At 55.3% G+C, this 23249-nt stretch overlaps 2 protein-coding genes across 2 annotated transcripts in view; one reads left to right on the top strand and one right to left on the bottom strand.

The window, feature by feature from the left end:
- COCSUDRAFT_12734 (hypothetical protein) overlaps window positions 1–19485 on the bottom strand; it is a gene marked incomplete at both ends in the record, with an annotated part of 34833 nt that extends 15348 nt beyond the window's left edge. The window contains 28 exons of the mRNA XM_005650404.1: window positions 677–847; window positions 1436–1576; window positions 3114–3324; window positions 3509–3809; window positions 4949–5071; window positions 5146–5359; window positions 6168–6196; window positions 6383–6610; window positions 6847–6925; window positions 7194–7283; window positions 8121–8350; window positions 8621–8847; window positions 10568–10584; window positions 10827–11015; window positions 11289–11565; window positions 11867–12114; window positions 12498–12617; window positions 12804–13028; window positions 14492–14626; window positions 15016–15138; window positions 15318–15437; window positions 15823–15936; window positions 16414–16476; window positions 16672–16691; window positions 17484–17595; window positions 17735–17901; window positions 17980–18080; window positions 19274–19485. Of these exons, the coding sequence (XP_005650461.1) occupies window positions 677–847; window positions 1436–1576; window positions 3114–3324; window positions 3509–3809; window positions 4949–5071; window positions 5146–5359; window positions 6168–6196; window positions 6383–6610; window positions 6847–6925; window positions 7194–7283; window positions 8121–8350; window positions 8621–8847; window positions 10568–10584; window positions 10827–11015; window positions 11289–11565; window positions 11867–12114; window positions 12498–12617; window positions 12804–13028; window positions 14492–14626; window positions 15016–15138; window positions 15318–15437; window positions 15823–15936; window positions 16414–16476; window positions 16672–16691; window positions 17484–17595; window positions 17735–17901; window positions 17980–18080; window positions 19274–19485 (4287 nt within the window). The remainder of the gene's footprint in view (window positions 1–676; window positions 848–1435; window positions 1577–3113; window positions 3325–3508; window positions 3810–4948; window positions 5072–5145; window positions 5360–6167; window positions 6197–6382; window positions 6611–6846; window positions 6926–7193; window positions 7284–8120; window positions 8351–8620; window positions 8848–10567; window positions 10585–10826; window positions 11016–11288; window positions 11566–11866; window positions 12115–12497; window positions 12618–12803; window positions 13029–14491; window positions 14627–15015; window positions 15139–15317; window positions 15438–15822; window positions 15937–16413; window positions 16477–16671; window positions 16692–17483; window positions 17596–17734; window positions 17902–17979; window positions 18081–19273) is intronic.
- A 698-nt stretch (window positions 19486–20183) lies between these two features.
- COCSUDRAFT_27519 (DUF185-domain-containing protein) lies at window positions 20184–22741 on the top strand (the record flags this gene model as incomplete). Its single annotated transcript, XM_005650403.1, has 10 exons — window positions 20184–20409; window positions 20608–20671; window positions 20774–20971; window positions 21038–21161; window positions 21268–21434; window positions 21547–21732; window positions 21847–21951; window positions 22092–22238; window positions 22350–22485; window positions 22602–22741. The coding sequence occupies exons 1-10, from the start codon at window positions 20345–20347 to the stop codon at window positions 22739–22741; spliced, it is 1332 nt and encodes a 443-aa protein (XP_005650460.1). The 5' UTR covers window positions 20184–20344.
- Window positions 22742–23249: the final 508 nt, after the last annotated feature.

Here is a 23249-nt window from a genome sequence, read left to right as displayed (position 1 = left end):
ATGTCAAAGTTCACCTCTGCATCAAGCAGCCAGAGCAGGAGCTGCAGAGGGGCAAAGTCATCGATGCTGCGGCCAGCAGCCATGCAGCCTGGCAGCACAAGCGTCCTCATTCTGTCCTTCATCCCTGAAGGATCAGCCCTCTGCTGCGACAGCAACATCACAGTCGCAGCAAGCAGGACCTGTCTCTGGCTCTGGAGGGTCCAGTGATCCTGCAGAGCACATCAGCAGAATTCAGAGCTGATGTAAAATGCATATTGAACAAACACACCGCGCCCTGTGAGGAAAGACGGTCACAGCATCGTGGGCCTACCTGGAAGGTCAGGAGCTCGTGCTGCAGAGATCTGGTGGTGTCGCTTGCCATCAACTGTGTCGGGAACACCTCTGGCAGAACACCATCATCCAGAGGCTTGTCCAACAAAGGGGCTGCATTCCTAATCACAGCGCGCTCATCCCCAACCCTTGTAAGCGCCTGCAGTGCAAACACCAAACATCAAGCTCTGCATTTGTCAGAAAGACAGTAATGGCAGTCGAAAGATGAGATTAATTTAGTGGGTTCAAGTGAAAGTTCTCGCGCCTGCTCAATGGCCTTCTTAACGCGCTCCTCTAGGGCGGACACAATAGCCAGAGCGCTGCTGGCGGCCTGTTCAGGCTCCATGTCGCCGAGCTTGCCGGCTACCGACGTGCCCTTGCGGCCCGCAGCCAGGGCAGCCGCCATGGCAAACAGGCCCGCCCCTTCCAACAGCGCGCGGCGCAGGCCCCAGTCCGAGGACAGAGCCGCCGCGACCGCCGCCACTGTCTCCCTGCTGACTCGAGGCTCGCCATCTGGGCCGGTCTGCATGCCATATTCCTCTTCTCCTCCCTCCAGCATGCCGGCATGGGTGCGAGGGACGAGCTGCGCCGCGGCGGCGTTGTCGCCAAAGTCGCCGGTGGCGGGGGCGCGCGCGGCGTTGCAGAGCAGGTGCAGCTGTCGGGAGGCGTTCCAGAGCTCGAGGGAGGGCGGATTGCTGGGGTGGCCGCCCCCGCGCCACAGCAGCGGCTTGGGTGGGGGACCGCTCTGCATGCCCAGGCCGCCGTTGACCTGATCCACGATGCCGGCCAGCCGCTCGGCCTCCCGCAGGGATGCTATGCCGGGAGCGGCTGCCGCAATGCCGCGCAGGGCCTTGGTCAAGCGCAGCCATGCAAAGGCAAAGGGCTCCTCCTGCACTGACAGGGCTGCAGGGGCTGCTCTGCTCGTGAGGCCCCCGTGCGCCAGCTCCCACAGCGCGTCGCGCAACTCCTGGAAGAGGGCCACCTGAGAGCAGAGACATATGAGAAGTCAGAAAGCGCGTAGGGAATATGTGGTGGTGCAAGTTGGTACATACATCATTGTGGGCAGAAGAAAAACAGTTTGGATGGAAGGTTGGCTGGCTTAGATGAAGTCCAAGAGAATCTGTACCTGCTGAGCCAGCTGTGGGGTCCATTGGATCTGGGGAGCTGAGTGTGGGTCCAGCAAAGCCGCCTCAAACGCCGAGAGGGCTGCGAATGCCGGGTAGATGCTGTCAAGCACAGGGTGTGGAGCAGTTGTCCTTGCTCTGACCTGCAAAACCCCACATGACAAAATCAATCAGGACCCCTTTGAAGATTTCTAGAGAACAGCACATCCAGTTCGAAACCGCTTGAGGGGTTTTAATCACAAAGATCATTATGGAGCATACCTGGGGGTTGATGTAGCGTGTGTAGGACAGCTGCAGGACGCTGGGGGATGCAGCAGCGCCAGCCGCCTCAAGAACAGCGCTCATGAGTGATGCGTGCATGGCAGCTAATCTGACCGACGAGTGGCGTGCTGACAGGATTAAGGCTTGGGACGACCACACTGACTCCTGCAGGACCATGGCCAGGGTGCCTGGCAACAGAGGCCTGCTCCTGGCAGCTGTCTGTGCATCTGGCGGAAGGATGGCCTCAAGCAGGTCCTGCAAATGCACCATGAGTTGTGAGTTTGCAGTACAGCTTAAGAGGTGCAAGAAATACCAGTGCAAGAATATTGCTGCTGGTTCAGGTGAGGCATTGATAAGAAGCCGGGAAGATTGGGGGGCATACCTGCATTGTCGGCCACAACTGCAGGAGCTCTTGGAAAATGGCATGTCCCAGAGCATCTCTTACAGCCTTTGAGGCCTGTCCAATTGCCTCTCTGGCAGAGGTGCACCCGGTGGCCAACCCATCAGCCTGCAAATAAAAAGGTCAATTTATGACGATCCATGCAGACATTAAAGTGCACCAAACATTCTGCAGAATCACAACAAGCCATGGGTTCTCACCAGTTCTTTGATGGAAGAGAGCCACTGCAGCCGGCATTGCCAGTCGAGCGTTGAGGCGCGCTCCGCAAAGCAAAGAACAGCAAAGCGAAGCAGCCGCAAGCCTCCCTCAACACCAGCCTCCAGAGCCTCATGTCCGCCAATGCTCTGCACCAGCGCAGCTGTGGCGCCGCCCTCCAGCGCATCACCTTGCAGGTGCGCCATCAGCATCGGCGCTGGCAGAGCAGCCGCACCAAAGGCGCTGCTCACACCGCCAGGCGCAGCCGCCAAGCTGGCCGCTTCTGCAGCACCGATCTGCGCGATCAGGTGCGTCAGCACAGCAGCGTCCACCTCCAGAGCGGCCAGCTGCGAGTCAGCGGCAATGCCGGCTGCAGAGAGCGCCTTGGGCCAGGCAGCCGGCCGGTGCAAGCTGAGCGCAAGGGGATTGGCAGGCGCGGCGTCGGCCGATGCGCCGGCGCAGTGCCGCTCAAAGACGGCGGCCGCAAAGGCGCGGGCGTCCGGAGACGGCTGGGTGCTGACGTAGGCGTGGCGCCAGGCGGTGGCAAGCGCGGCGGCGACCGGGCGGCCGCGCTCGCACAGCAGCCGTGCCAGTGACGCCCACTGCTTCAGCTCCCGTGCCGACGGCCGCCGCCTGTTCAAACAATGGATACCTCAAGACATCTCCTCTACTAGTTGCTCACATTTATGCTTTCTGTTGTTAGGGTCACAAGCAAGTAAAGAGGAGAAACAGTGCATGCCCTTCTTGACTGTGAGATAATGAAAGCAGCAAAAAGACTTCAGACAAAGGACTTGCCTGTGGCAGCGCGCAGCTTCCTGGGCGACAGCGAGGTGTGCAGCCACCATGGCGCGAGGCAGGGCTGAGCCAGGCACGCCTTGCAGGGCGAGCACAGCCATCAAGTCCTGGCTCTCAGATGTTTCTGAGGCCCCGAGCAGGGGTCCCGAGGCACCTGGCTCCCTGCCCTCATCCGCAGGCGCATCTGCAACGAACACCTCGATGCCCCTGTTGCGCATGGCCCTGGACAGCTCCCCATGCCTGCACAGTGAAGTGATTTTCAGGTTCTGACACCAGAGCCAGCGCCCAAGTCCAGACACCATCAGCATCAATTGTGCAAAAGGGTTTAGACTAATAGTTTCCATGTGGTCATAGAGCCATGCAGCATGCTATCGCGGAGGCAGCTTGCATGAAAGAAAAACAGGAGGTCTCAAAAGGGACGCACTTGGGGTCGAGGGCGAGGATGAGGCGGAAGTTGGGGTGGGGCTGCAGCACGCGGGGCCGGCCATTGGCGGTGCCGGCCTCGTTGAGGAGCAGCGCGCCTGCCGGCTCCAGCAGCGGGTTGAGGCGGTCCAGCACGGTGGCCGAGCACATGTTGGCGTTGTCCAGCAGCACCCAGCGGCCCTCCTCTATCGCCCGCGTCAGCGCCCCATCCACCCACTCAAACCTGGACCCCAGCCAGAAGGGGATTTTACACCAGACATGCATGCAATGGGATTTCTGCAGTTGAAAACTGTGCACAAGTTCTCAGCCGAACACATCACTCACACCAGACGTGCATGCACTGGGCGTCAGCTGCAGGTAAATATGCACTGCTTGGTACCGTCTCATCAGTTCATGTGCATGGGCATCATCAATGTAAGGAATGGCCCCTTCACAGGATATTCCAAGTTCTCTTAAATCAGTGGAGTGTGCGGGTTCATATTGAGGAGCATTCTGTGCATGGCGCTCACCGTCCTGCAACGCCGTCCCCAATGCGCTCGAGCAGCGCCGTGGTGAGATCGGCCACTGCACGGGACGACTTTGAGATCTGGGAGGTGAGTTCTGCAGCCGCCTCTGCTTCCAGTTGTGGTGCAGGGCAGGCCGCCAGTGTATTGGCCAGCTGGGTCAGCACTCGTTGGAGGCCTCCAAGAGCCTGCTGCAGGATCCCTGCACAGCCACAGCCTTCCTTCAGCGCACAGTCTGCATGCATGCATTTTGTATATGCAGAGATAAGCATTCAAGCAGTCCGTCCCCAGACATGAGAACTGAAGCAGTCCACCCCCACCCACCTGTGTCGAGGCTCGGAGCGTCTGACAGAGCACTGACTGCTCCCTTGCATGCCATCCAAGCGTGACTGATGTCCTTAGACAGCCGCAACCGATCAGCGAGGCCGCTGGGGTCGGCAGCATCGGAAGGTCGCCGTCCAGTGCCACACAGCAGCAGCCCCACAGTCCGACTGACCAAGCCTCCCACTTCATCCGCTGCTTCCTGCATTCAGAAATTCTGCATGTCATGCCGTCTCTCCCAAAAACAGAATAGCTATGAAAACCTCAGTCAAGCCTCACAATGCAGATGTGCTATGTCCTGCTGTACAGCCCATGTTAACTTTCTAGTCCTCTGAAACAGATGACAATGGGAAAGCAGCGGTGGAAGGCTCGCCTGCAGCTGGCGGCGTGGCTCCAGCTGCTCAAAGCCGCCCAGCAGGTCGGAGGTGTCGGTGCTGCTGGTCAGTGCAATCTCCACCAGCTCCTGCCCAGCAAGCCCAGCCACCACATGCGCCAAACTAGTCTTGCCTGCACCACGCACAGAGCACCCCTCACAAACTCCTTGACTGCATGGGCAGGGCCCCAATCACCAGCACATTACCATGTGCATACATGTCTGCATGAGGCAAAGGTAGGACGCTCACCCGATCCAGAAGGCCCGACCAGGATGCACATCCAGGACAGCTGCATGCACTGCGCCAGCGACTCAAGAGCAGCTCCCTGTCCTTGCAGCAACTGCAGGTCGTCTTTTGTGCCAGTCCCTGCAGTACATCCAGACCTTCAGCACATCTGGTCTATGACCCCTAGTTCAAACGAACAGTCTTTGAGGGGAAACGAGTATTGGGATTTGCCTCACCTTGTTGGGCACGTTGCAGGGTTGCCCAGCCAATGTTGATGGCCTCGGGGGAGGCTAGGATCGGAGGCCGCCTGAAGGCTGGCAGGGCTGTGCCCCAATGCTCGGCAAAAGCTCGGCTAACAAAAGCCCGGTCTGCTGCAGCGCGCATGCGCTGCAGAAATAGCAGCCTTGCAAAGTGTGCCGCAGCTGCTTCCTCAACGTCATCGCCAACCCTGCCACACAGTACAGAGACAGGGTCAAGGGCAAGACCAGGCTTGACCTCACGGAAGATCAGGTGCACCTGTGGTACACCGGTACATTCATTCCTTTCACGACCTCCAAAAGAACGCTTGCATGTGCAAGAGAACCACCAAAACATGATTCCATGCACATTAACATGATGAGGATTTACTCCCGTGGGTGGCAGCCCTCAGCTCTCATAATCCAGTATCATCTGAGCATGATCCTGCCATCGGCCTTGCACTTGAGTGGGGGGTGGTGTGGGGTGGGCGATTCAGGAGGTGGTCCACGCATCCGGCACACCTCGCGGGCATGCCGGAGTCATGGCCCACCTCCTGATCTGGGGAGAGGTGAAGGTGGAACAAGCAAGGCATACACCAAGGCAAGACTGACGGCCACGCTCTCACTAGTATGATTTGTCATCATCGGGCAGCCACCATCACCAGTTCTCACGATTACCTCATCCCTGCTCACTTCATTTCTTCTAGATATAACAGGGGCTCTGGCAGAGTTCAACTACGAATTGTCTGCAGATGGCCATTCCTCTTGGCACAGAAAGAGCATGACAACAGCACGCTGTTTAGACTCTGCGGTGCAAAACAGTGGTGGGAGTCAGATGGGCACCCAGGCTGTTTGGCGCCAGTGACAGTCTCCACGAGCTGGCACCAGCGCAGCAGGTCGCGCAGGTTGAACTCCCAGGGACCGCCAACGCCCCCGAATGAGCGCGCCTCATTCGCGCCCACATGTAGAGTCTGCAGGAAGGCGATCATGCGCTGCCGCACGCTGGCCGGCACAGCAGGATGCAACGACCCTGCAGAAGGCAACGTTGCAACACCATTAGCAAGAAGGTAACGCTAGTATATGCTCCAGGCACCATAGGAGAGCACCCATAAAAGACGGGACAAGATAACAGCAACACTAAGGTCGACACTGCCTCAAACAACCTGCACCGAGCTTCTGCAGTGAGGTGGCAAGAGTGTGTGAATTGAAGGCCCACCTGCAATGAATTGGAGGTCATGCACGTCCAGCAGCTCCACATGCACGCGCGTGAAGCGGTTGAGGAAGGACTTGGGCAGGCCACGGCGGCCGCCGCCCTCCTGCACCGGGTTCTGCGCCGCAAAGATCCTGAACGTGGGCGGGCACTGGAAGCTGGAACCCAGCTCCGGAATGAACACCTCCGCCCGGTGATCAAGGAGCGCATTCAGGCCCTCCAGGACGCTCTGACCTGCACAAAGGGAGATTAACTATCCGTCAGTGACCCTCACAGCAGCTTGTACAGGGGGATACTAGATACACTAGTTGTATCCCCCTGGCTCATGTAGAAGAATAAATTACTAAAATATCTAGGCTAGGTACTCACAGCATGAGTCTGTATGAGCGCTGCAATAACGACAACTTGCGCTTGCCCAGAACCAAATTTATCTCTGAAAATTTCCAAGTCATGCATGCCAGGCAATTTACCTGCAAGGTTGAGTTCGTCCAGGAGCACCCAGTCACCGGCCTTGAGGGCGGCCAGCAGCGGCCCGTCACACCAAGCAAACTGACCCGGCAGGCCCCCCTCCACCGGCAGGTCCGCGCCGAGCAGGTCCATGATGTCTGTCTGCTCGCTAAGATTGATACGCACATGCCGCCGCCCTGCGCATATAGAGTCCACAAGTCAGAAACAGACATGCTGAGTGCGTCCTTGTATTTCTTAAAAACAAAAATAGCAGGACCAGGTCCCTTCAAATACATGCAAAAATGTCCATAAAAGGCTCTCAAAAGGAGTATAAGCTGAAGCAGGCAAATGGCAGGAGCATGACGGAGACAGGATGCTCGCCTGAAGCGCGGGCCAGGGCGGCGACAAGTGCGGTCTTGCCGACGCCAGGGCTGCCCTCCAGCAGAACGCTGCGCTTGAGCTGCAGCGCGCGCAGCACCCGCAGTGCGTTGCGCGCCGTCGTGGGCGCCCGAAAATCAAAGGCGGCGCCGGATTGCGCGCCGCTGTGGGGTCCTCGCTCTACAAAAAATGGCGGGATGCCCCACGTGCTGCTCGGCGATGCAACGCCGGCAGTCACTCCTGCACAGGCATTTCAAATTGACATTCAGATTCATATTAATAACTGCCTCTTCGAAGCATCAGAGCAGGGCAACAAGAATAGGGAGGATGCAAGCTTGAGAAGGTGCAGGTGTCATGGCACACCTTGTGCTACTGTTGTACAGGGTGCGTTGTCAATGTTCATAGCGTTGGGATCCTCGTCATGTGGCCCCGCGGAATGCTGCGGGTGTGCGTCGGAGGTGTCCAGGACCATGTGGCCCGCAGCCGCCAGCGCGGCCGGGCGCGCAGCTTCCGGCAGCTGCTGCAGCAGCTTCTCTTGGCACATGGCGTGCAGCCTCTGTGCAGTCTGCAGCAGCACAGTGCACACTCAGGTTTTAGTGGCAGCTTCACTCGACATTAATGATGGCAGCACGAGATAGACATGCTTGCAGCAATTGAATAACATGCATAAAGCTGCAGGCCTTCAAAAGAAGCTGCGGGCATGTATTAAAGGCTACTTCGTGGAAATGAGACTCTAGACTCCTGAACTTCTGCCTCAGGCATGACTTCGCAGCATCTGCACCCGTCGCTGGCCCTTGCAATGTGTAAAACACTGCGAGTACACACCTGATCCAAAAGGGCAGGGGCATGCCTTTGAACAATACTTTTCTGTAGATCACGGAGGAAAGAGAGATCCAAAGAAGAAGATGGGATTTGGCACCTGCGTGGGCAGGCCGATGCCGAGGCCGATGCCGTCCAGGAGGACGAGGTGGGCGCCGTGGGCGTAGGCGGCCAGAGCGCCGATGCGCGGCGCGGCCGCGTTCACAAAGCCGGCCCAGGCCAGCAGGTCGCGCACTGACAGCGCGCCGCCCGCCGCGGGGCCGGCTGCGACCCGGAAGAAGCGCCAGAAGTCCAGCAGCCGCCCTGCCACCTCCTGACGCACCTCCTCGTCTGCGTCATGCCATGCCTCAAGCCTCAGCATTTCTGTGCACGCAAAAAAGCACGCTGCAGCATTGCTCAGGGAATGAAGCTGATACAGATCATCTCGGGCCCAGAAGTTGTGAGAACCTGATGTTGTCCTATCTACATTTCAAAGGCCAAACAAGCAAATTGCCTCAAATTTGCAGCTGGTGCAGACATCGCTGCCACAGGCCTTCAATCTACCTCTAACAATGCCCAATTGACAGGCAAACAGATACACACAGGGGGTCAAGGCGGCACCTGCGACGCGGGCATTGAGGATCTGCGCAAGCTCGGCCTCGTCCTCAATAGGGGGCACCCAGACGGTGGTGAAGCGGTTGGCGAGGGCGGGCGACAGCTCGCGCTTGCCGTAGTCGCCGCCCGGGTTCATGGTGGCCACCAGGCGGAAGCCGGCCGCCGCCACCACCTCCTCAGCGCCCGCACCTCCCTTCTCCGCCAGCGTCAACGTGCGCCCAGGCTCCAGCACACTGCAGCAGCCGGCAACGGATGTTCATTGACAGCACAATTTTGAGAAAGAAAGGGAAATCCAGAGTATGATCACAAAGATGCAGTCAGCTACACGTCAGCTACAGGTCCAAGTGGCAGCGGAGACTAGGAACTCAACATCAAGTCCCTGCTTCCTGATCCATCCTTGGGTACAGTGCTCTCACGGAGAACATCAGCAAACTGGAAATACGAAATGCTGGGTCGCTACAGGCCCTCGGATACTGTGACGCGCAAAGGAGATGACTGCTCCGAGACTGTGCAGAGTTACCACATGCAACTCGACATGGTTGGTATTGATGGACGATGACTGCAGTCACCTGTTCATGCGCTCAAGCACTGCGTCCTTTGCCAGGTTCAGCTCATCAATGAGGATGATGTCGCCCTGCCGCATGGCCGTGACTAATGGCCCGTCCACCCATTGGAACGGCGCTCGCGCAGCCACCGCTGCCGACATGGCTTCACTGGCCGCCCTCTGCAGGTCCTCCAGGAGACCTGCACCATAAGAAATGCATCATGCAAATAATCCCTACTATTATACTTCAGCTCACCAACACTGGAATCCTTGAAATACACATGCAGACAACAGGATAGTACTGATGAAGTGCCTCCCAGGGTCCCATAATCCAAGGCGTCCAGATCAGTTGAAGCCATATCACAGTGCAGCAACTCCAATTGCCCCAGGACAGAAGCACCATATGGTGGTTGTGAATCACACACCTTGCATGTCATGTGCAGAGCCATCATTTTGGACGGCTATTAACACAGTGTGGACTGCCTTGGCAGCAGCCTTGGCAGTGTCGAGGAGGTCAGGCGCCTCTAGACCGGTGGGCGCCGCGGGTACGTCCATGTTGAAGCGTGTGACCAAAGGGGAATTTCTGATTGTTTCAATTGCCGATTCCAACCGCATAAACGCGCCGGCACGGTCCCTGGAACACCCAACGATTCGTGAGCATCTCCCATCTTAAATCATGTGGTCAGTTTGATTCATCAACCCCTTACCAGCCCTTGAATTGTATTCGAGGTTGCTGTTTGTAGTAATGATGCTCAACATCAAGTTGGCAGAGGTTAGCGAGAGAAGGTTGCGCTTTCTAAAGCATACTGAAAGCACAGAAGGCTCGCTGCACGCCATGCATGCATGCATGCTCACCTGGCGGGCCGGAATCCACCAAGAAAGTCGGAGACTTCGGTGTGCTGGTTGCAATTCAGGATGTGCAGCCGCTGCCCACGCATGAGCGCGGCCATCTGGCAGACAGTCGTCTTGCCCGTTCCTGTTTCGCCCACCAGCAGCACCGGTTCCGCATTCTCAAGGCACCTGCGCAGCAATACAAATTGTTAAGCTCCTCAAGCTCCAGGCATGAAGCATCCCAAATAATGATCTTTGCATTTACCAGAGGCCATGCATGCCCCAAAAAGAAGCTCGTGCCCTTATTACAAACCTGAACACATTTTTTCCCCACCTAAACTAGGCTAAAAAGTGGCACATGCATGTTCTGAAAAAATAGCAAATGCCTAGGCTTATATTAATATAGCGTTAGAGACACATACCGGTCAACCAGGGTGTACATTCGGCGCATGCTTGCAGTCCACACGATCCCAGACAGGGCCGCCTGCAGCGCGAGCTTGTGCGCATCTGTATTTTGTGCCTCCAGCTGCAGGGCCTGCTGCAGTCGCAGCTGGGGCTCACCCCCCTCTCTCTGGTACAGCTCCTGGGGATCAATCTGCGAAAAAAGCATGCCTCGCTCAGAGGTGTTCTCGAATTGATTTTCCAACACACCAACACTGGACAAACAGGCTCTGATACGCAAAGCCCAAGGAGGCGAGACAATAGCATCTCATGCTCAGGCCTCCTCCTATCAAATATATAACACAGTGACAGTCAAAGAACAGGCCCGCATGCGCACCGGCCAAGGAGGCGACGACACATTGGAAGATAGATCACATGCATTGAAGGGTGGCGGACCTTGACTCTCATGATGTCCTCGATGGCCTTTTGGACGACGTCGCGCTCGGCAGGGTCGCGCAGGCGCTCGGCCAGGAGTAGGCAGCCATTCTCGCCCAGCTCCTGGTATCCCACTGCGCCCCTGCCGGCCCACTTGAACAGGTCCCGGGGCGTGATGAACCCATGCTTGCCCGCAAACACGTTCGTGGCCTGCGTAGTCACGAAATCTGTTCAGGTTTCACTGACTTGTATGCAAAGCAGCACCAGACAAGCACAGGCGAGCGCTAACATGCGGCAGATAAAATTAGAACTCAAGCATTGTTATAATCACACGCTATTCCTGCCAGAGGCAACGGTGTGTCTGCAGACAAGCTGCATGCAAAGGCTGCCACAAATTCTACCCCTTGAGGCACTCGCCAATTCCAAGCGAGATCCAGGGAAAACCAGCTTTTTGAAAAATCAGTCGGCCGCGCAAGAGTGTACCTGGCGGAGGCGCTGCAGCTCGCGCATGACAGCGACAAGCTTGGCGGCGTAGGAGGGCGCGAGGGCGCAGCGCAGCTGCAGGATGTGGGCCAGCTCCGAGTCGGGGATGTCGCCGACGTGCAGTTCCAGGAAACGCGAACGGAACGCGCGCGACAGCGCCTTGCGGCCGCCGTACGCGCCCGCCGGGTTCTGCGTCGCAAACAGCATGAAGTGCGGGTGCGGCCGCACCATCTCCCCCAGCTCCGGCACATACAGCTCCCTGTTGTCGTCCAGCAGCCTGCAGCATCATTCATGAAATGACGTTCAGGACCAGAATTCTTGTTTCAAGGACTGTAAAGTCAGCAGGGTTACATTGCAAATTTTGAGGAGCTCCCGCTGGCAAGCTGGTCAGCCGCAAGGGCACCAACAAATGCATATATGCAAGCAGAGCTCCCAGCAGGGTATACACCAGGGCGAGGCAATCAACCGCACAGCAGATATCTCCCAAAACACCGCTCACTCCCTGTTCCAAGGCAGCGGCATCACATGCATGGTCACCTCCTACACACATTGGCCTGTAAAAGGAAAAGGGCCGGCACCTGTTGAGGGCTTCCAGGACCTCGGAGGGCGCCAGGTTGAGCTCGTCAAGGATGACCCAGTGGCCGGCGCGCACGGCGGTGACGAGGGCGCCCTCGCGGAACACCAGGCGGCCGGCCTCGTCCGCCACATAGCTGCCCAGGTACTCCTGCAGGTCCGTCTGCTCGTGGTTGTTTATGCGCACGCAGCGATGCCCTGTCGCGCGCGCCAGGTGCGTCACCAGGCTCGTCTTGCCGCTCGACGTCGGACCCTGTGAAGAAATTCTTAATCTCAGCCACCGCTGATTTCTTTGATCATAATGGCCCCCTCTGACAGTCAAGACTCACCTTGTGAACTGTATAGGCAATGATAGCCTGCCTAAGTTCGTGCAGCAAGGGCGGAAAGTGTGCTACAACTTTGACATCCACAATGGCAGTCATGCACATCCTCTCCCGCCCTTGGGCATCTCCAATGCGTACAAATTAAACGGTGGAATGGGCAAGATGAAGAAGACAGTGTGAAAAGCCAGCATGGGAAGTTGCAAGAGGCGGCAGAGACGGGTACCTGCAGAAGGACGGGGTAGCGGCGGGTGAGTGCAGCGCGCGACAGGCTGCGCAGGTGGCCCTGCACACTGGGCGTCGCCACAAATTGCACCCGGCCGGCCTCGGCTTCAGCGCTTGGCTCGGGCAGCGGCTGGTCGCCTGCTTCCACCCAGAAGTGGTCAAAGAGCACATGGGAGCCCCCTTGGGGTGGCGCTGGTGCTCGCAGAAGAGCCTGCAGCAACACAAAATGTTCAGCCTCCAGATTATGCCCTGCCTGGGAAGGAAGTCATGATAATGGTTATTATAAGACCCACTGTGGTGCGGAGCATTGCGCTCAAAGGCATTGTCATTGTCTGCATGTGATCTTGCTCTCTTGCCAAAAGGTACAAGGTGCAGTCAACAGCAAACGCATACTCACTTTCAGTTTGGTGCCGGCGCCCAGGATGTGGGTCTGCAGCAGGCCCTCCATGACAGGGGCGGAGGAGGGGGACAGCTGGGTGTGGAAGGCCATGCTGCAGCCATCGTACAGCGCCCGCAGCAGGCCATACACCGGCAGCACCGTACGCGCGTACTCCAGAGCCCGGCACAGTGTGCGCAGGTTGTAGGTCGGCTTGCTGCCAGCGCCGTCCACCAGCTTCCTCTCCTGTGAGCGAAGGGGCACACACCGTGTCAATATCTTGGCATGCCTCCCTGCATTGGGTTGTGTAGAAGAGTGATGACCGCCTGTGAGGTGGCAAAGCTTTCATGCTCACGCCGAGGACCGCAAAACACAGCAGGCATGACAAGCCGAAGAGCTGGCACAAGTCGGTCTTTGAGCCAAGGACAAAGCATGAGCAGTAAACATGATGAGGAATTGGCAAATGTAATTGTGTTGCAGTGAGATGTCTGTTCATTATAGACCGCACATGGCCACTGAGAAGCTGCCAGAGGGTGCTGAATGGACAGGTCTGATGTGGCACCCAAGCGAAACAGCCGCACCCCGTGAAGGTGCAGCGCAGCTGCTTTAGTAGGATGCACATAACATTCGCATAGCCAATCGCTCAAACACAGTTCATCAAGAATGTGGCAAAGCTATGGCATGCGCACCGACTCTAGTTTGGCAGCCAGGTAGAAGTCGACGACTGCATCCAGGGGAGGGTTGGGCACAGTGTCTCGCAGGTACGCTGCAACAAGGCCCCTCAGGTCTTCGCGCGACGAAGGCTCCGCCACAAAAATCTCTGTGAAGCGGTTCCTCAGCGCCGCCGGCAGCTCGCGCTTGCCTGCATCAGAGCTTCCCCGGTCAACCTTGCGGCCCCCTCTTCAATATAAATCCTGGCTGGAACATGGCATGTTGATGTGTAGCTTGCAGGAAAAAATACAGTTCTCTTTCCTCAGATCATGGGCATGCTGAGGGGAACAAGAGCATGGGGGTTGCAGAGCAAGGAGTAGAAATGAAATGGACCTGCGTCGGTGGCGGGGTTCATGGCAGCGAAGAGCCGGAAGTTGGCTTGGCGGGGGACGGCGTCAGTGGTGCCCTTTTCCATGAGGGTGATGCTGGCCCTCTCGTTCTCCAGCAGGCCAGCCAGCCGCTCCAGCGCCTACAGTACAAAAACAGCATTGCACTCTATAGGGGACAAACACAGGACGCGGCATGGGGCGCTGAAATTTGTCTCAAAGTGTGGAAATGTTCTCTGCTGGGTAGGACCGAAAGGGTCACGGCGCCGACGGCACCACTCCCCACGGCGATGGAATCAGCAGATGGCACCATCCCCAGGAGTCCGAAGTCTCGACCGGGGTGCCTCACTTTTGAGCGTTGGAGCTGGGACATGCGCCATATATTCCCCGAAGGGGTGGCGCCCCACTTTTGGATGGCTCATACGGGGTTAATCGTATGGCCAACCCGCCCATATCACTTTTGTCTTTCACCTCTGCCTTTCCTTCAACACTCCGTTTCCTGTTGGCCCAATTTTGAACCAACCTCATATATATACACCCCATTGCATCGATAAAAAAAGTACGGGACCTGAAAATGCCGCCAACATGTAGCCACCCAGGCAGTTTACGGACAGACACACACCATGGTGCAAGCATGCCTGCAATCAGGTATTGTGAGGGCAAACTTCTTACCTCGGAGGGTGCCAGGTTGATCTCATCTAACAGCACCCAGTCGCCGTTGCGTAGCGCCTGCACCAGCGCTCCCTCCTTGAAAGCAAAAGCAAAGCCGCCCTCTGCCACCTTGGCCGCTCGCTCTGCCGCAGACAGCTCTTCCTTGAACTGCGCCCAGTCCTCCCTGCATTTCAAGTCTCAGCGATGTAAGGCACATGCAAGTCTCAGTGATGCAAGCCAGATGCAAGAGCATTTCTGCATCCATACTGCGGCAGCCTGATGCATGAGTCAATTCAAATATCAAGGAAGAGGAGAGTGCCGGCTACACACCTCAGGTTGCTGTCAAACATCTTCTTCTTCTTGCTGGGCCGCTTGCTGCCCTGACCCTCAGCCGCCAGGGAGTCAACTGCTTCCACCTGCAGAGATCATGCTTACGGGTGAGAATGTCACATATGAAAAACAACACAGAATCTCCAGCGGATGTGGCGCAGGTCAGAGCTCAAATTGAGGAGAAGGGGCAGCTCAAGAGAGATCAGCACAGGCACCTTGCCGATGGCAGTGTGAAAAGCCTTGAGCAGCGAGCTCCACTTGCGGCGCTGCGCATACTTGATCGCGCGCCCCAAGAACTCATCGTTGTTGCCACGGTCCCAGGTTCTGCGCACAAGCCCCTGAACCAGAAACCCCCGCACTCAAGCCACTCTTGGCATGCTCTGCACTGATCATCACAAGATTTGTAGGTGGCATTAGATGGGCATCGCGCTCCTGTCCAGAAGTGGCGTATGTCTGAACGGCCCTCATCATGGGGCTGACTTTGGGCAGAAGTAAAGATGTAGCAAAAGGAACATACCTGGAAGCGGTCTAGTAGGGGCAGCAGTGCATGGCGAGGCTCGACAGGCTGGAAGCCACCTAGCAGATCAGCGCTGTCCGTCTGCTGGCTCAGATTCAGCACCACCAGATTGGTACCCACCTGCCACAGCACAAAGCAATACTGTGACGCTGCTGCCACATGTGGCATTGTCGTGACAACACATTTCCATAGAGGTGGCAAAGTGGCTTTCTGCAGATGTGGCCTTCATCAATACCAGAATATTTAGCTTGCCCTTCCTGTTGCGAATGAGGCCGAGGGAACGAGATGCATCAGACATGAAGGCACATACAGAATGGGTTGGAGTATAAACACTTGGTGCTTTCATGCGTCCAGAATCACCAGCAAACGGCTCAGAGAATTGTAGTCTATTGATATGTTCATCATGATCAGAACAATATGATCATCATCGCCATTGCTTGGGTGATATATGCATGGGTACTGCACGGGACAGGTGATGCCAAAGGCCAGGCATCAAGCAGCACACCTGTTCAGCTATCTGCTGCACCAGGGTGGTCTTCCCAGTGCCGGTCTCTCCCACCAGCAGCACAGGCTCCTGCTGAGCAGTCGCCACCGCCACAGCCTCCATTGCCCTCATTGCCTGGCCGGTTCGCGCAAAGCTGGACTTGCGAACCTGTGCCAGCACGACCCCATTTGTAAGGTGCATGTCTTGCTTGCAGAGCAACTCCCTTGAGGTAGGTATTCCAACAAAAGAGTGATGAATCCTAAGAACATTCAAGCTCTGGGCGTATGCATCTTGAGATGCCTGAGACATGCAGATTCAAGTGCACACCTTCTTGCTGGTGCTCTGATCGGCCTGCATTGAGACCTTGGGCAGCACAGCGCGGCCCACAACCACATCTGCGCCGCTGTCCTGGATCATGGGCTTCTTCAGCACTAGGTACTGCTCCAGAACATTCTCTGGTAACGCCCACACCGCCAACATGGCAGTCAACACCCTCCTCCGAGCCTGCGCAGCAAATACAACAACCACTTCAAAGTCCGTCACACTACTGCATGACGATTCCAAGGGATCGGATCTCTTACTGGATTTTGCATCAAGATAGCCAAACCATACTGGGCGCACCTCTGGCTTGGCAATCATTGCAGTATAGCAGTCGGCTGACTCTAAAAATGCAGCCTCCCGCATTGCCACGGGCAGCAGAGACACGTCGGAGTGGACGTCCGGATTGTCATGGGTCCTTACGGACCTCTGGAGAAGGGGCGCATGCACAGACTGCGCAGCACAAGAACTGCCTCTGTAGCCAAAATCGTGACTGCAAGTTGCTAACATTGAAAAATTGGGGATGGAAGACAGAACACAGCATGAGGTGACTCTTGGAAGCTGTGCATCTGCTGGATTGAGCAGATATATACCTGCATACGGCGACACCATTTGAGCACGTCCCTCATGGAGAAATGGCGCCCCACATGGAGAGCTGCATCCCCAGCATGCAACCCTGCACTCTCCAACGCCGCTCCTGCTAAGCTGTCCCACCCATTTGCTTCCTGCAAGACAATGACCTCACATCATGCCGATGTCACAGCCAACATGGCTACATGATCAACCATGAGAGCACGAAGGGACATGAGCAAAAACTATTTATGGCGCTTGTATGTACTGTATGGATATGGGCTGACCTCAGCTGCAGACCACTCAGTGCTGTTGTCTGCTGTGGCCTGCCCAGCCGCAAGCCGAATCAGGCTGAGTGTCGCAAGAGCAGGGGGCAGCAGAGGCGCCAGGAGGGGATGTGTCTGGGATAGGATGGCCAGCTGTTCCTGCCCAGTAGGAGTCTGGACTGTCACAGAGGCCAACAGGCTTCCCAACAGGTCTCGAACGCCCTGCGAGCTGCCATAGGCTCCCCCTGAGCCCCCACCTGGCCAACAATAAATCACCAGTCAAGACCGGAACAATGACCCTTGTTCACAACAGCGCAATTTTCCACGCAGATGCAGTCAAAGCAAACACCTCCATGGGTACTTCATGCAAGCCATGAGGCAGGTAATTGAGTGCACACGGTCAATGGTTTGAAATTCCAGCAAGACATTAAATATATAAGCTATCAAAAACAATGAAAGCCACACCTGGGGATGAGGTTATGGTGGCCAGCAGCTGAAAACCGTCGGCAGCTGACAAGGACTGGGCACGCTGTGGCAGCTGCAGCTCGCGCCTCTCCAGCAAGGGGATAAGGGCAGCCAGCACATCCATTGGAGCCAGGTTGATGTCCTCTATGACCAGCCACTTGCCCTCCAACACAGCCTGCCCAAAGAGAATTTCAACTCAGCAACATCCAGAACATTTCAGAGAAGAGCAGGACATTGCACGCACTAAGACAGCACTCTACATATCTCGACAGAAAGTCTCAGGAGCAGAAAGTCTTAGCAGAAGATAGTGGTACCTGGGTGAGCGGGCCGGGCTGCCAGACAAATTCGCCGGGCACAGCGGTGCACACATAGGCGCCCAGCAGGCTCTTGGCATCCATCTGGTCATCCACATGCACGTGGATGAAGTCGCTGTTGCCAGTGGCAGCCGCCAGCTCCTCCACCACAGCAGACTTGCCGGACCCTGTCAATGCACCATCATAAGTCCTAGGCCTCCTTCAACATCCAGATATGCTTGAGGAATGAGATGGTATGGACTCACCAGGTGGGCCCTCCAAGAGGAGAGCGCGCTGCTGACAAAGCACCAGTGCAGCAGCCTCCAGGTTGCGGGCCACCGTCTCCGTCTTGACAAAAGGGGTTCTGCTGTGCGCTGCTGTGGCAAGCCCAGGAGCGCTTCGGCAGGGCAGCTCAACGCCACACAGTGATACAAAGCCGCTTGCTGGCAGCGCAGGCTCAGCCATGCCTGACAAAGGCACAACCGAGCTGCTGCCTGGCCCTCGGGAAGTCTCAGAGCCGGCCGCGCTGCTGAAATGGGCAGGTGGCTGCATCCAGAGGCATGCATCCTCAACAGTGTAGCGCAGACGGTCTTGCTGCCACCGCAGCGCGCTCGCCAGAGCTTCCTCGCTGGACAGTACCTGAGCCCTGAGACTCTCCTTTCCAGCATCGCTCTGCACCCACACACACCTTCTCTACACCCCTTCCATGCATATTGACCTTCACCAACAGGACAAAAACATATTGACAGGCAACATATTAAGTGCAATACCAGTAAGGAATAAAGGGGCCCTCACCATGTTTGTGAGGATAGCCATACACTCCACGCCCGCCCACCTCACATCAGCATCTATATGAAGCAGGAGGGCCTGGATGGGGGCCAAAGACCACTTGTCGCGCAGGCCTGGGGACATCTGGAGCATGCGCATGGCAGCTCTGGCCATGTGCACCTGTGATGCAAAACAACAGTGATTCACTACTCAAGAACAAGCATAAAAAATCTCTCACAAAAAACCCAGTCATGCGGCTAATTGCTGGATGGAGAAGCTCTATTACCTGCGTGATGGGCTCTGCAGGACTCCCAATGTTCAGCAGGGACGTTGGCCCTGCCAGCAGTTGATGGAATGGCGGCTCAGCAGCTTCCATGTACCGCACGACGACCCTGTTTGCAAAGCACACCATCAGGAGCACTTGGATGGGGCTGCCTGCATTCCAGACAGCACATTGCTATGGTTGTGGGAATGTTCCCTGCTGGGTAGGACCGAAAGGGTCACGGCGCCGACGGCACCACTCCCCACGGCGATGGAATCAGCAGATGGCACCCCAGGAGTCAAGACTCGACTGGGGTGCCTCATTCTCAGGCGTTTACGCTGGGCCTCACGCCATATTATGTCCCCCGAAGGGGTGGCGCCCCAATGTTGCGCTGGATGACTCATACGGGGTTAATCGTATGGTCATCCCGCCTAAATATTTCTGAATAACAACAAAAATTGGGCCTTCAAAGTTCTGTATTACTTTCATCATGCCTCATGTACAGAATATCAGCAGACAGATCCGCTCACCTCTCCAACTGTGGAGCCAGGTCCAAAAGGCTGATGAGGGCCACAGATACGGCTGCATGCGAGGGGCCCGAGCGTGTGGCACCGCTGAGACGGGCATCCACGAAAGCGCTGACCAGGGAAAGTAGCACGGGGCGGAAACAGCTGCCAATGCCCAGGGTGAGGCTTGGGCGAATGAGGAGCCCTTGAAGGGCGTCCAGTATGTGCCTAATGCTAGGTGGATCCTGCACCGTCAAACCAAAAGTCACGCACTGATACTAAGATCAATAAGAACCTATAGGTTTGTGGTTTTCATGGGGAAAAGGAAAAGATCGTTTCAGTGGGATCTGCTTTCAAGGTGTGATTTGGCTAGGAAGTAATGGGGGTCTAAGCCACAGATCAGTGCGATGCTGGCAGCGCTAATTATTTTTTACAATTATCCAAATCGTAATTTGCGCCGTACAACACCCGCAGAAAGAAGGTGATGCACCTGTGCCTGCAGCAATGCGCCCAACTGCGGCTCGTCCTCCAAAGATGGGAACCGCCCCAACAATGCACGCAATGCGCCAGACCACTGAAAGTCAAATTGTTGAGCCATTCCTAATAATGAAAAGCTTTCAGCTAAAATTGCAGAAAACAGAAAGCGGCTGCTGAGTGTATATTAATACGTTCCGTTTTTTGAGCTGTTCAAAGTGCATCATGACACCCAATTGCAGCTTGGAGGCTACAGATCATGTTGATTGGTTTTTTTAATGTAGAAGTGGCGGCTGGCATCGTTGTGACGGCAAACAAAAGTTTCGGAACAGGAGAGGGCAGCCTGATTAGGCAAAGCATGCTGGAGATCTCATGCAAGGCAGGCAAGGCATTCGAGGGCAGGCCTGTTGCTACTGGCGACCAGTAAAAGAGGAAGTCATCAGAACGTGGAAATTATTGAAAGCAGGACACCTAAAATTGCGTCCTCGTAAGCAGTCCAAGGTCTTCAGTATTCCAATGTTACTTGGCAGATAGTGGGCACGAGACAAATAATCCCAGAACTCTCACGTGTTGCAACGATGAGATGGAGCTTGTGACTCCGCCTCAGCGTCGGTAGTGTTCATGGTGCATCCTCTGAGGTGCCTCAGGGCACCTTTCAATTTTAGGCAACTGACTTGCAATGCCAGGTGCGTCCTCTAAGATTCAAGTGCTAAAATTAACGTCTGATCGCTGATTATGTTCCTGGACCACTGTGAGCTTAAGTTCACAAGAAATGGATCTGGTGATCCACATCACCTACATATGTGCAACTGATTTGCAACAGATCACAACGTTGATAAAAAGCTTACGAAATACCCTAACAATTGCTGCTCATTCAATTGCAGGTCGGTTGCCACTGAATCAGCCAGCGCAGAGCCAGAATTGCTTGGAAGGAGATCGCCAGAACTCGTGAGCCAGAGCTGTCCTCAGTGCCTCCTTGTAGATCGCTTTGAAGAAAAGTGCAACTGCAGGAATTTGACAGTATATTCAAGCCATGTTTTGTGCTTGCAGCTGCGAGATTATCTGCAGAAGTCGCTGTATGATCCTCACGAGGGGTACTTTACTTCATCCAAAGGGGTCCTGCCAGTAGGATCGATTGGGCAGCCTCTGCAGTTCAGCAAGCTGCTAGGGCAAGCAGACTATCTGGCTGCTGTCAAGCAACGCTACAATGAATTACAGGTTGGTGTCCATCTTCATCAATCAATTTTTGTGATCGCAATCATTTGAGCTGCCCGATATTAGAAGGTGGGTCCAGCACAAGGGTGTCCTGTGCAGGCATCATGGCTCACGCCCAGCGAGATCTTCACACCATACTATGGTCAAAGCATAGCGAACTTCATTCTAGACAAGCATAGCCAGATGGCAAAGCCTGACACTCCGCTGCGTATCTTTGAGATAGGTGGGACTCCAGTATGCCATATTGCCCCCTCAGATGGCTTACTTAAAGATGAGATGTTGCATTGCCCTTCTCCATGTCGACTGGTTTCCAAGGTTCATGCATGCAGGTGGGGGAACTGGGACATTGGCAAGGGATATCCTGGACCATCTGAGATGCTCTGTTCCAGAGGTCTACAGAGATGTACAGTATTGCAGTGTGGAGATAAGCCCCCATTTGGCACAGCTGCAGAACAGAACTGTTGCAGACGCTGCAGGGCACAGCAGCCATTATCAGGTGAACCATCCTCGCATTTAGCGGCTGGATCATGGGCATGAAATTTTCTGCCACCCCCCATCATGCATGGCAAACGTCCAGGCTGCATGTGAGACATTCTGTGAGTGAGCAGGTTGAGTGCAGGGATGCTACTGACCTGCTTGGCTGGGACAGCAGCCAGAGTGAGGAGCCTTGCTTCTTGCTGCTCATGGAAGTGCTGGACAACTGTCCACATGACCGAGTGCACAGGGAGAGCACATCAAATCCTTGGCTGCAGACAGCAGTGATTCAAAAGCAAGTGAGCGCGCATGCCACACTTGTTTGTGCAGCAGTCTGGTGGCATATTCTCTGTCCTTTGTAAAAACTAGAGGACGGATCTCAACTCTTCCATGCCATCATGCAGGATCCAATGGCGGAGCGATTTAAAGCAGAGGAGTTGCTGGAGCCCTTGACAGATGACTTGATACAGCAATGCCTAGCAGTGGGTCCCTGGGAACACAATGGCAAGCCTGTTTGGCATCGTCTGCTGGATTGGGCTGTGGGCGAAGGTGAGAACTCGTGTCATGTGATTCTCATGTCATGCGTCAACAATGATGGCCTTTGACCTCACTTGCTTCCTCTTGCCTGTCTGCGGTGCTACAAGGACTCTATGATGCTGCAGGGTTCGATAATGTTGAGAACACAATTTTCCTCCCGACAAAATGCATGATGTTGCTCGACACGCTCGTGAAGGCTTGCCCATTCCATTGCATCCTTGCTGCAGATTTTGATCAGCTTCCTGAGACAAGAATACCAGGGAAAAATGCTCCTCTGGCAGCAACAACAGTAAGCCCTGTCCCTTCTGCATTCGAGTAGTCGGACAAATTATGTGCAGACACAGATATGTTGAAAAAGGGTGATGCTGACAACTGAGTTAAAATTGCATTCTTCCGCAAGGTTGGTGGGCAGACAATCGATCACAGCACATATTTGATGGAACCCGGGAGTGCAGACATATTCTTCCCAACCGACTTCTACATGCTAGAGCGCATGTATGGAGTGCTGGCAAAACAGGGCTTGGCTTCAGCTGGAGGTGCATGCCTTTGTGATTTCTTCGCATGCCTTGCAGAATCAGCTTGTGAGAATTGTTGCTGAGTGCCTGTTTTGTTTTTTTGTCTGGCAAATGATGCCTGATGGTTTCTGGTGCAGGCATCTCGACGGCGGTGATGAAAAGTGAAGCATTCATGAAGCGCTATGCAAGCATTGCGGACACCACCACAAGCAATGGATACAACCCACTGCTGCAAGATTACTCAAACACTTCGTTCTTTGTAGGCCAGCTAAGTTAAGAAGCGCCTGCCGTGAAGCCTCGCAGTCAAATAATGGCATACCCTTTTTTTGACAAGGTAAAGCATTGGATCAGATATTTCATATCATATCGACATTCATATTGATCAAGATGTGAGGTCGTTCAAAGAAATTCACTGTATATATGCTTCTGCAAATGGGAAGTGTGGCCTTTTCTTTTGTGCCTTTTGTTTTGCATGGACCTGCAGGATTGTGTACGTCAATGAAAGCCCATCTCAATTCTAACATTGGTCAGGCACGCGATAGCATGCATCTCCAGCCCAAGAATGGTTGGCGTGCTTCATTGGTACTGCAGCTGCAGATTGTTTCATTGTTACTGAGCCTTGTAAAGCAGCATGCTGCCAAAACAAACCTATTGAATATCTGTTTCACAGTTGACAGCAGACATCCCGGAGACTAGCAAACAATTCACACCCTAGCGGCAGGTGTCATGTGCATATCCAGCTGTCAGGTGGATCAGGTGATTGGAACAGACGCATGCTGTCTGCA

The sequence above is a fragment of the Coccomyxa subellipsoidea genome (assembly GCF_000258705.1).
Source record: "Coccomyxa subellipsoidea C-169, whole genome shotgun sequence".
Lineage (NCBI taxonomy): Eukaryota > Viridiplantae > Chlorophyta > Trebouxiophyceae > Coccomyxaceae > Coccomyxa > Coccomyxa subellipsoidea.
The sequence above is the reverse complement of the archived record's forward strand: the minus strand, read 5'-3'. Positions and strand labels throughout refer to the sequence as shown.